This window comes from Hemiscyllium ocellatum, chromosome 28, assembly GCF_020745735.1.
Source record: "Hemiscyllium ocellatum isolate sHemOce1 chromosome 28, sHemOce1.pat.X.cur, whole genome shotgun sequence".
Taxonomy (NCBI): domain Eukaryota; kingdom Metazoa; phylum Chordata; class Chondrichthyes; order Orectolobiformes; family Hemiscylliidae; genus Hemiscyllium; species Hemiscyllium ocellatum.
In genome coordinates, this window is record NC_083428.1 from 23929793 (window position 1) to 23942286 (window position 12494).

The 12494-nt window shown below is 38.6% G+C and overlaps 1 protein-coding gene across 1 annotated transcript in view; it reads right to left on the reverse strand.

The window, feature by feature from the left end:
* unc13a (unc-13 homolog A (C. elegans)) overlaps window positions 1–12494 on the reverse strand; it is a 299453-nt gene that overhangs the window by 231878 nt on the left and 55081 nt on the right. Inside the window, exon 8 of the mRNA XM_060846583.1 lies at window positions 4667–4889. Coding sequence (XP_060702566.1) covers window positions 4667–4889 — 223 coding nt within the window. The remainder of the gene's footprint in view (window positions 1–4666; window positions 4890–12494) is intronic.

The following is a 12494-nucleotide window of genomic DNA, read 5'->3' on the forward strand; positions in this document are numbered from 1 at the left end:
CATTCTGCAGCAAAAACGCCTAAAGGAGGGCTTTCAGCACCCACACATGTAGATTAGACATCTCAACCTTCATGTTAGAGATGCTCAGTCAAGTTTATTATGCAAAATGGATGATTTTGCTTATAAAGAGTAAATGCCAAAACAATTTTAATGGTCTACCACCAACTTTCATATTTTATTTAAACATCAAAATTTATCTCTTCTCGCTCTCTATTTAAGAATACAGTAGTCTCAGAACATAGTATGCAATAGTTATTTCAATTTCTAAAATACAATCACAGTTTGTAAAAACTTTTGATAGACTATTAAATAGAGATTAAAATTATAACAACCTGCTAAAAAAAGATTGGTTCTGATATTTCAAATGTGAAAAATGCAAAGTCTTACCACATTATATTCCAGTTAATGGGAACAGTTTTTTAAAAGAATAAAATCAGAGATGCACAATTTCACACCTATACAATGTTTGCTGATAGGGAATGATCAACATAAGAGAATTAAGATTGTTCCCATTAAGAGATTTATTTTTATATAACAATTATTACTGCAGAACAATATATAAAAGCTACTATTTTCCTGTACAGTATATATATGTGTGTGTCATCTTGTATAATTCATTTTATAAATCTTCCCAATGTCTTTTGTACTTATACATATTTTCTAGATCAAACTCTGTGATTATTCCCCAAAGATATAATGCTTCATATCAAAATATCAGTTAAGTAATATTGTTATTCTATGGTTCAAAATTGTCCAAATGTTGTCCTCTTAAATACTTCTATCCAGGTAGCTTTCTGACATTAGCAGAAAATGTACTACATACTAATATCCATTGGGTAAATTCTCCAATGCAAAAACAACCATGAAACCTATTAAATACTGAATAACACATACATTATATATTATACATAACATCAGACAGCAGGGAGCCACCTAAAAAAAAATCCATTTTGGAATTTAAAATTAATTTTAAACCTAGTGTACACTATAAAAATAATTATTTGCACTATATTAGACAAAATCTCTCATGTGTATGCATTTAAACTGAGTCATGTCATTCCCAAGACCAAAATAATTAAAACTGTAAGTTTATAACCCTGCAAACATTAGAGTACAGTATCAAAACCAAGAAGATATAGCACAAACATAAATGGAACAGTGAACTGCCGCATTATTTTATGTGGGCAGGAGGCTGGAAGAAAACAGCAAGCCAAGCAGTATCAGGAGGTGGAGAAATTGACGTTTCAGGTGTAACCCTTCTTCAGGACCCTGTTGCTGCCCGGCTTGATGTGTTCTTCCAGCCTCTGCCTGCCTACTTTGGATTCCAGCATCTGCAGTTTTTTGTCTCTAACCAAATTATTTTATGCCACAAGGACAATATTATTAAAAATATTTTTGAAATCTTTTAAGTTTACAACAGCCATTTAATACACTGTAAAAAGTGACACAAAATATTAATTTAATATCTCTGAGGTTCAACACAGAGTTGACCTTGTTGATCTTTATGGGACCCTATTCTCCCTTCAATTGCTCTTTTGTTCTTCATGTAGTTATACAATTGCTTTGAATTATCCTTAACATTATCTGCCAAGGTTATCTCATATTGTCTCTTTGCCCTCCTGATTTTCCTCTTAAGAATGGCCCTAAACACTTTATATTCTTCAAGAGATTCAATTGATCCCAGTTGTCTAATGTGATTTTTTGTTTTCGTGGATAGTATCTCAATATTTTTATTTATCCATTGTTCCCTACTCTTATCATCCTTACCCTTCACTCTAACTGGAACATAATGCCTCTGAACTCATGTTATCTCAATTTTGACAGCCTCCCAATTATCATTTGTTCCTTTATTTGCAAACAGGCCTACTCCTATCAAATTTTGAAAGTTCTTGTCTCATACCATTAAAACTTGCCTTAGTCCAACAAACAACTTTAACTGTTATCAAAGGCCTATCCTCTTCCATCACTGTTTTAAAACTAATAGAATTATGATGACTAATCCCCAAGTATTCCACTGTTAACACTTCAGTCACTTCTCCTGCCTTATTTCCCAAGGGAAGGTCAATTTTTGCTCCATCTCTAGTCAGTACATTTACATATTGATCAAGAAAATTTTCTTGAACACATTTTAAAAATTCCTCACCATGCAAGCATTTAATAGTATGGCAATCCCAGTCAATGTTTGGAAAATTAAAATCCCCTATTATTTCAACCCTATTATTCCTACATATATTTGAGATCTCTTTACATGTTTGCTCTTCGATTTCCCTCTGACTGTTGGGTGGGCCTTTAGAACAATCTCATCAAGGTGACCATTTCTTTCTTATTTCTAATATCTACCCATATAATTTCACTGGATGATCCTGCAAAATATCCTCTAATTACAATAGCAATGTTTTCCTTAATCAAAAATGCCACTCCCCCTGTTCTCTTGCCTCCTTCTCTATCTTTCCCATACCATCTAAAATCCGGAACAATAAGCTGCCAGTCCTGTCCTTCCCTCAGCCAAGTTTCAGCAAGAGCTATGATGTCCCAGCCCCATGTTCCCATATGTGGCCTGAGTTCATCAGATTCACCTGTCAAACCCTTTGCCATTAAAATAAATGCAGTTAGTTCTTCAAAGTTACTTTGTTCTGACTTGTTTTTATCTGCCTCATCATAGCACAATCCTCTGTATAGGTTCCCAGAAGAAACTTCCCTGTTCTGCCTTCAAGGATTGTATATAATTTCTTAGATTGAATCATCAAAATTGCGCACACTATTCCAGCATGTAATTACCTAAACCTAGTTAATTGCCGCAGGACAGCCTTAACTTATTCTACCAATTTCTTTGCAACAAGTGCCAACATGCCACTTTCCTTCTAAATTACAAGATGTACTGCATGCCAATTTTGTGCAGGTAAGCAAGTATCTTTGAATTTTAAAATGTCATGATTTTCTTAAAAATCTTCTTTTCCATACTTATCGAAGAGCGAATATTTTCTGAAATTAAACTGTTATTTTGTTGCCCATATATCAAGGTAGCCTTCATGCTTTCCTCACAGGTTCACATTAACTGTGTATCATCAATTTAATATATCATTTGGCCCTTTTGTCCCTTTCATTAACAGTTTGTGAATAACTGATGCCCCAGTACTGATCCTTGTGGCGCTCCACCGCATTACACTAAAAGTACCCTTGCCATTGACAAAACCTCTTACCAGACCACTTCATTATCCCCAACTCTTGAAGCTCTTATCTTGCACATTGACCTTTTGTGTGGCACCTCATCTAATGCCTTCTTAAAATCTAAGAATACTTCTTTAACCAGCTCTGCTTTATTTACCCTCGCGCATAGAATAGTAACTAAGCAGATCTTCTGAGTGTGTGAAAGTGTCCAACAGAGCTCTGTTCTGGCATTATTTCTGTCCACTCCCTCTAGATGAATGTGCACAGTGATGTCTAGATTTGCACAAAGTACAATGAATAAAACTGACTTGAAACTAAAATGCATATTAGTGGGAAACATTGCTCATCCACAATGTTCTTCATCCAACAATGAAAAACAGACACTAAAAACTATTAGTCTAACATTTTGAAATTTAAACAGTTCCACAAAATTAATTGAATTACAAAGCATATATTTAATAATATTGTCCTGATTATGGGCAGATGTTGAAACCATAAAGATTACACTAACAGAATGATCAACAATGAGAGAATACTCCCATGAGAAAACCCCATTGAGATGCCGTAACATTACATTTCCATCACAAGCTCCAAATTAATTTACCATTGTGATTGTAATACACATTAATTTTAGCCAGTAATTTTCACATAACCCTACTCCAGTTCTCGCTGAAAACAGGATCTCCAGAAAATAGAAATCAGTTATGTGAACTGTTTCACAAATCCATTCTCAGTGTTATTTAGTTTACTTGCTAAAGATGAATAAAACTGAGCCAGGTAGTTCTCTTTTAATTCCTCAGGTTGTTGCTAGCCAATGAAGCTCATCAATATAATTATGACTTGCAGTCTGGATTGCTGGTTTACACCAGGACGGACAGTAAATAAGGCATCTAAAGTAATGCATCAGCTTGCACTTTTGCTGAGCTGTTCACCAGGACAGGAAAGGGAATTACTCAAGTTAGTGAAAATATTTGTTCAAGTACTGAAAAGATTTTGTTACCAGCTGGCAAGAAACAGATCATTAGCAAACTTTCGATATGTCATATCCAGTTACAACAGAAAAACAACACAAATCACAGAAAAAAAGTGGTTTTATTAAGGAAGCCCATGCAGCAGAAAAAAGCGGCTAATTACAAAGATTGTTCATCACCAATTATATGCTGTTATCTGGGTTTCTTTAATCTTTCCACTAGGTCTGGACAAAGTTTAACTCTCTGGTCATGTTATGGCAAATCGAGCCTGCTATATAAATGATGCAGGTTAAGTAATTAATTGCCTCTTTCTCAGAAATGTTTTGTTCCTTTATCAAACATGCCACACAGAGACCACCAAGATCAAAAATTAGGCACTATCTCCTGCCACGATGGGATACAGCATGCAGCTGTGCATTGACACTGTTCCACCAGGTTATCTTATGTGTTACTGTTAACAGTGGCCATACTGAACAATTACTTGCTTTAAAAAAAATCAAAAGAGCATTCAATTTGATAAAATGTACCTTATTGGCCTCTGAAGATCTGAATAATCTAGCTCGTAACTATGAATAGAATCAGTGCAAGAATCCCGTGATCCACTTTGTTGATGCCGTGAAGAAATAGAGTATTGATGAACTGATGCGTTTGGTTGAGAAGTTGTATAATATGGAGGTGGCATGCTGTTGCTAGTCTCACTTCGATAATCACTGTCTCTGTCATCTACTGCACTGTCAGGATCTTCATTGTCTGTAAACAATGAAGAGCACATTTTCAAAGGTTAAAAGTACAGAATTACAAAATAAATACTAATTTTAAATAATGTTGTTTTTAAGAAATTTACCGATCATGTATAATTTTACATTTTTTGCAACTTTGCACCCTTACTTTGCAGTCCATGTGCATTTACAGAAAGTTAAGGAGAATGCTGGGTTATAATAACATGGATTAACTGCAAAAATCAAATTTTACAAGACATTAGTTGATCTTAGGTTAAAGGATCTTGCCTGCATACATCTGTAAATTATAAGTTATATATTGTGTTGCTCTTAGGAAAATTATTTTACAATCTCCCTCAGTGTCTCATTAGGTTTTGGCATTAATAGCTAGGGAAAGTGTGGGTAAGGCCAGGTTCAATTTCTGGTTGGTGCTGAGTAGTGAACACGTAATACAATATAATGCTATTTTTCTTTTTAAAGTCATCTCTTTCTGTCAGTTTTTCTCTTCCCTTCATCCTCATGTAGCATTGTAGAGCTGATCATCCACTACTACCAAAATGATTTTTCTCCACCTCACCCATAAGTGGCACAGAACAAAAATTAGCTCATTACTGCCTCAACTCTGAATAACTAGTTGAGAAAATATGGTAGCTGGGATTCAGATTTTGTTTGTATTCCTCTATCAAGTAAAGCTCTCACCTGAAATTTCTGATTGGACACTAAAACAAAATAGGATTTAGTGTATCCAAACTGAACAAAGTGTAACAAAAAGTAAAATAATTGAAAATCGATGCAGAGCCACTAGATGCCATTGCAGGGAAAACCAGAAACATTATGGGTGACAGACCACAGAGGTTGCTGGATCAGAGACTGCCGGATTTGACAAGGCGAGATGTTAGACTGATAACCTGTCACTAACATAATGTGATACTTATGTTAGCTCCTACAAACAAAGGACAAGTTATGGGTCACATAATATTGAAGAATTCAACTAACCTTTAGTACAGTCCAGCACATCATATTTGTGTGCAGATATACATCACAGGCACTTGCATGTCTGAGTTCAAGCTAATCAATTCAGGTAAACTGAATTCCCTCAGTATATAATGCTGTAAGGAATTAGTGCTCAGTCCTATGGGTTAGGTGGATTAAAATCGTTTGGGTGGTAGTGGACGATCAGTTCCACAATGCTACACCACCAGAAATCTTCAGGAGGATGAAGAGAGGAGAAAAACTGACAGAAAATAATAGGATTTATAAAAGAAAAATGGCATAGGTAGGCATGTCCTTACAAGGTATATTGCATATCTGTTGCAAGACAACAGGATTTTTGGGGGGTGGCGGGAAGGTGGTGAGCGTACAGCCTGTACAGTTAGAGGTAAAGCTTAGATTATAGTACACAATAGACTAAAATAAGAAGAAAAACATTTGAATAATTAGAAAACTAATAATGGATCATCCTTTAGTTATCAATCTAAAATTTACTGAAGTTTTAAAATGCATAATCCTGGTCCGGATTATGAGAACTCAGTTTGTCAAGCCTGAAATGTCATTCAGTGAGACCATGGGTAATCTGTATTGCATCTTCATTTACCAAGTTTGGCTTGGTATCTTTTTGTACCCTTAGCAAACAAAAGTTATATTTATCTCAGATTTAAAGTTAAATGAGTTAGCATCTGTAGTATTTTGTCGGAAAGACTTCAAAATCTCTGGTAGCCTATACATGAAAAGGTGCTTCTGAATTTTTCTCCCCAAGGGCTGATTCTGACTTTACAGTTCTGTTCACTTGTCTTAAACACCTCAGCTGGGGCAAAAAGCTTTTCATAATCTGGTTCCACCCATTGTAAAGGGAAATTCATCCATATAGCTGCTACCTGTATCTCACAACAAGTCATGTTTGCCAGTCATATCAACAATTCATCAATTTAAAAAATTTCAACCTCATTTTCAAATATCTCAATAAGACTACACCTCCCAGTAACCCAACAATCTACCAAATATCTGACCTTTGGCATGAACTCCAATATTAAATTACTCCACATTTGCTGAGTATGACTTCAGTTCCTCAGCCTGATGTTCTGCAATTCCTTCTTTAAATATTACTGCCACTTCCTGTTCTTTTAAGGTACTCCATAACTCTTTCCATGGCTACCTGTCATAATGTTGCCTTGGATTGGTGTTAACATTGTTTATAACATGACTGAGAAGCATTATTATAGGTATAGTAGGAATAAAAGAATGACTAGAGAAAGATTAGGCCAATCAAGGACAGTAGAGGGAAGTTGTCCGAGGAGACAGGGGAAGCGCTAAATGAATATTTTTTGTCAGTATTCACACTGGAAAAAGACAATGTTGTTGAAGAGAATACTGAGATACAGGCTAGTAGACTAGAGGGGATTGAGGTTCACAAGGAGATGGCGTTAGCAATTCTGGAAAGTGTGAAAATACATAAATCCCTTGGGCTTTATGGGATTTATCCTAGAATTCTCTGGGATGTCAGGGAGGAGATTGCAGAGCCTTTAGCTTTGATCTTTGTATTGTCATTGTCTAAAGGAATTGTGCCAGAAAACTGGAGGATAGCAAATGTTATCACCTTGTTCAAGAAGGGGAGTAGAGATAACGCTGGTAATTATAGACCAGTGAGCCTTACTTCGGTTGTGGATAAAGTTTTGGAAAAGTTTATAAGAGATAGGATTTGTAATCATCTGGAGAGGAATAAGTTGATTAAGGATAGTGAAGGGTTTGTGGAGGGTAAGTCATGCCTCACAACCCTTACTGAGTTTTTTGAGAAGGTGACCAAACAGGTGGTGAGGGTAAAGCAGTTGATGTGGTGTATATGGATTTCAGTAAGGTGTCTGATAAGAATCCCCATGGTAGGCTATTGCACAAAATACAGGGGCATGGAATTGAGGGTGATTTAGCGGTTTGGATCAGACATTGGCCAGCTGAAAGAAGACAGAGGGTAGTGGGTGACGGGAAATGTTCATCCTGGAGTTCAGTTACTAGTACGGCGTGGGTCCATCTGGGTTGTACGGCATTGGAACCGGTCCTCCTGGGAGCAGATGCTCTTCCATTTGGGTTGTATCGTATTGGAACTGGACTAACACTCTTATACATTTTCCTTCTTCAAAGACCGCAATTTCCCCCCAGATGTGATCGACGATGCCCTCTACCACATCTCCTCCACTTCCCACTCCTCCACCCTTGAGCACTGTCCCTCCAACCGCCACCAGGACAGAACCCCACTGGTCCTTACCTACCACCCCACCAACCTCTATATACATTGTATCATCCGTCGTCATTTCCGCCACCTCCAAACGGACTCCACCACCAGAGATATATTTCCCTCCCCTCCCCTACCAGCATTCCGAAAATACCACTCCCTCCGTGACTCCCTCGTCAGGTCCACACCCCCCACCAACCCAACCTCCACTCCCGGCACCTTCCCCTGCAACCGCAAGAAATGCAAAACTTGCGCCCACACCTCCCCCCTTACTTCCCTCCAAGGCCCCAAGGGATCCTTCCATATCCGCCACAAATTCACCTGCACCTCCACACAGATCATTTACTGCATCCGCTGCACCCGATGTGGCCTCCTCTATATTGGGGAGACAGGCTGCCTACTTGCAGAACGTTTCAGAGAACACCTCGGGGACACCTGCACCAACCAAGCCAACCACCCCATGGCTCAACACTTCAACTCCCCCACCCACTCCGCCAAGGACATGCAGGTCCTTGGACTCCTCCATCGCCAGACCTAACAAAATGACGGTTGGAGGAGGAGTGCCTCATCTTCCGCTTAGGAACCCTCCAACCACAAGGGATGAACTCAGATTTCTCCAGCTTCCTCATTTCCCCTCCCCCCACCTTGTCTTAGTCAAATCCCTCGAACTCAGCACCGCCTTCCCAACCTGCAATCTTCTTCCTGACCTCTCTGCCCCCACCCCCACTCCAGCCTATCATCCTAACCTTGACCTCCTTCCATCTATCGCAGTTCTAATGCCCCTCCCCCAAGTCCCTCCTCCCTACCTTTTATCTTAGCCTGCTTGGTACACTCTCCTCATTCCTGAAGAAGGGCTCACGCCCGAAACATTGATTCTCCTGCTCCTTGGATGCTGCCTGACCTGCTGCGCTTTTCCAGCAACACATTTTCAGTTCAGTTACTAGTGGTGTACCACAAGGAACTGTTTTGGGGCACTGCTGTTTATCATTTTTATAAGTGACCTGAATGAGAGCATAGAAGGATGGGTTAGCAAATTTGTAGACGACACTAAGCTCGGTAGAGTTATGGATAGGTTACAGAGAGACATAGATAAGCTGCAGAGCTGGGCTGAGAGGTGGCAAATGGAGTTTAATGCTGAAAAGCAGGAGGTGATTCACTTTAGAAGGTGTAACAGGAATAGAGAGTACTGGGCTAATGGTAAGATTCTTGGTAGTGTAGGTGAGCAGAGAGATCTCGATGTCCCTGTACATAGATCCCTGAAAGTTGCTATCCAGTTTGAAAGGGTTGTTAAGATGACATATGGTGTATTTGCTTTTATTGGTAGAGGAATTGAGTTTCAGAGCCACGAGGTTGTGCTGCAGCTGTACAAAATTCTGCTGCGGCCACACTTGGGAGTATTGTGTGCAGTTCTGGTCACTGCATTACAGGAAGGTTGTGGAAGCTTTGGAAAAAGTTCAGAGGAGATTTGCTAGGATATTACTTGGCATTGAGGGAAAGTCTTATGATGAAAGGCTTGGGACTTAAGGCTGTTTTTGTGAGAGAGAAGAAGGTTGATAGGTACTTAATTGAGATATAAAATAATCAGAGGGTTAGAGAAGGTGGACAGTGAGAGCCTTTTTCCTTGGATGGTGATGACTAGCACAAGGGGACATAGCTTTAAATTGAGGGATGATAGATATAGGACAGATGTCAGAGGTAGTTTCTTTATTCAGGGAGTAGTAGAGGCTGGAGCACACTGCCTGCAACAGTAGTAGACTTGCCAACTTTAAGGGTATTTAAATGGTTATTGGATAAACATATGGATGAAAATGGAATAGTGTAGGATAGATGGGCTTCAGATTGGTACCACAGGTCAGTGCAACATCGAGGGCTGAAGGGCCTGTACTGCGCTGTAATGTTCTATGTTCTATTTGGGAGGAGGGTGGGGTGTTTTTTTTTACTATGACAAAGATATAATTAAAAATGTACACCAGTGGCTATCAATTCCTGCCAAAATTCCAAATCCCTCAGTTAAAATCACCCTTCAACTTTTTAAAAGGCTGATGGATTAATCTTGCTTGTGTCTTTTATGTTTTTACATTGAAAGCAGTTCAGACAAGATTTACTAGATCTATAGGTGGGATGAATCTACTATCTCACAAGAATAGATTGGACAGGCTCAACTTGTCACCCCTGGAGCTTAGAAGAGTGAGGGGTGACTAAATCTTGAATGGTCTCGACAAAATGGCCATGGAAAGGATGTGCTGAGTCCAGAGTTAGGGGGTCATTGTTTTGAAAATAGGAGTTGCCCTTTTAGGATAGAGATGAGGAGAGTTATTTTTCTCTCAGAAGGATGCATGGCTTCGGAATTCTCTGCCTCAGAAGCTGGTGGAGGCAGCACATTGGCTTTGTTTAAAAAAGAAAAGATAGAGGTAGATAATTCTTGTTAAACAATGAAATCAAAATTGTATCAAGGATAGATGGGAAAACATAAATAGATCAGTCATGATCTTTTTGAATGGTGCAGCAGGCTTGAGGGGGTTATTTCTGCCCCAATTCATTTGTTTGTAAGTTACTGGAACAGTAATATAAAGGCCTGAGCTAAGAGCTCGAATTTATCATGATTGCTAGGAAATTTAGATTCAATTAATTAAACACATTTGGAACAAAACGCAAATATCTGTAATGGTGACCATGAAACTATTAGATTGTTGTTAAAACACACTGGTCCACTAATGCTTCGGAGGGAAGAAAATCTGCTGTCACTATGAGGTCTAGCCTAAATTTTATTCCAGATCCACAACAATGTAGTTTACTTAACCCAACTTCTGAATGGCCTAGAGAGACACTCAAGTGTACAAAAAAATCCAACAAAACTATACCACAGATGGTTTGCAGTGTTCCAAGTCAGAAGTACATAGTCAACAAAAGGGAAAGTAGGGATGAGCTAAGACATACTATGAATGAATAAACAAACTAATGAAATGACTTACACATAGCAGATGAAATGTAATACAGAGAAGTGTAAAATGGTTCATTCTGATAGGAGAAATGAGGAGAGGTAACAAACCAAGCGGTACAATTTTCAAGGATATTCACAAACTGGGTAACCTGGAGTGTACACACACATACATCTTTCAAGGTGACAGGACAAATTAAAGGGGCTAAGATGGCATATAGGATATTGGCCTCATACTAGAAACAGAATAAATAAAAAGTAAGTTAAGCTAACCCCATTTAAGCCACAGGTGAAGAATTGTGGCTACTTCTGTGCACCCCATTTTCAGAAAGCTGTCATTGTTTTAAAGAATGCAGAGATTTACTAGAACTTACAAGATATCAAAGACTTCAGTTGATTAGATTCCCTACAGTGTGGAAACAGGCACTTCAGCCCAACACGTCCACACCAACACTCCAAACAGCAACCCACCCAGATCCATTTCCCTATATTTACCCTTGACTAATGCACCTAACACTCCAGGCAATATAGCATGGCCAATTCACGTAATCTGCAAATCTTTGGACTGTGGGAGGAAACAGGAGCACCCAGAGGAAACCCATACAGACACAGGGAGAATGTGCAAACTCCACACAGACAGTTGCCTGAGGTGGGAATTGAACCCAGGTCCCTGGCACTATGAGGCAGCAGTACTAACCACTGAGCCACCATGCCATCCCAATGGAGGAGCTAAGGAAACTGGAGCCATTCTCCTTTAAAGCAAATAAATTTAAGGAAACATATTCAGATGTTAGTATCATAAAGGGCTTTGACACAAAGTTGATGACCAAATGAGTCAAGAATTGCACAGCACGTTGTAAAGATTTATATTGCACTGCCAGAAAGGATGCTGGAAAAAGATTTCATAATAACTGTCAAAGAAAGAAATGTATAAATATATTTATAAATACAAAAGCCTGAAGGGGGAACAAAGTTGCAGCTTAATAAGAACAGAAAAGTGGGACTATTTGGACAACCAGTGTTGTCACAATACAAAGAGCCAAAGGGCCTCCCCTCCCATCCTGCATCATTCCCTGATTCAACATTCTAACTACACACAGCTGTATAAAGCAATTCTAGACAATATTATCTGGAGGTAAACATCTGTTTGCATTGAAATCAAGGTTCTATTGGTGATAAGTAAAACGGATTGGCAAAAAAGTTCCTGGGCTTAAGTCAAACCAAAACAACCAAAAAGTGTTCTAACCAAATAAATTTTATATGCAAGCAGCTTCTATATTTTAACATTGGCATACTGTAAGATTTTTAAAAAATCAAACACTGCTGAGAAGTTTTTAAAACAGTGGCTGCTAACTAAGTCATCGATTGGCAATGGAGTAGTAAGCCCTTGATAGGCATGATCAATTCCCCACATGGCAAGCTATAAACCATGGAAACAAGTATGGGGGAGCATGGAACAAGAACTCATACATTTT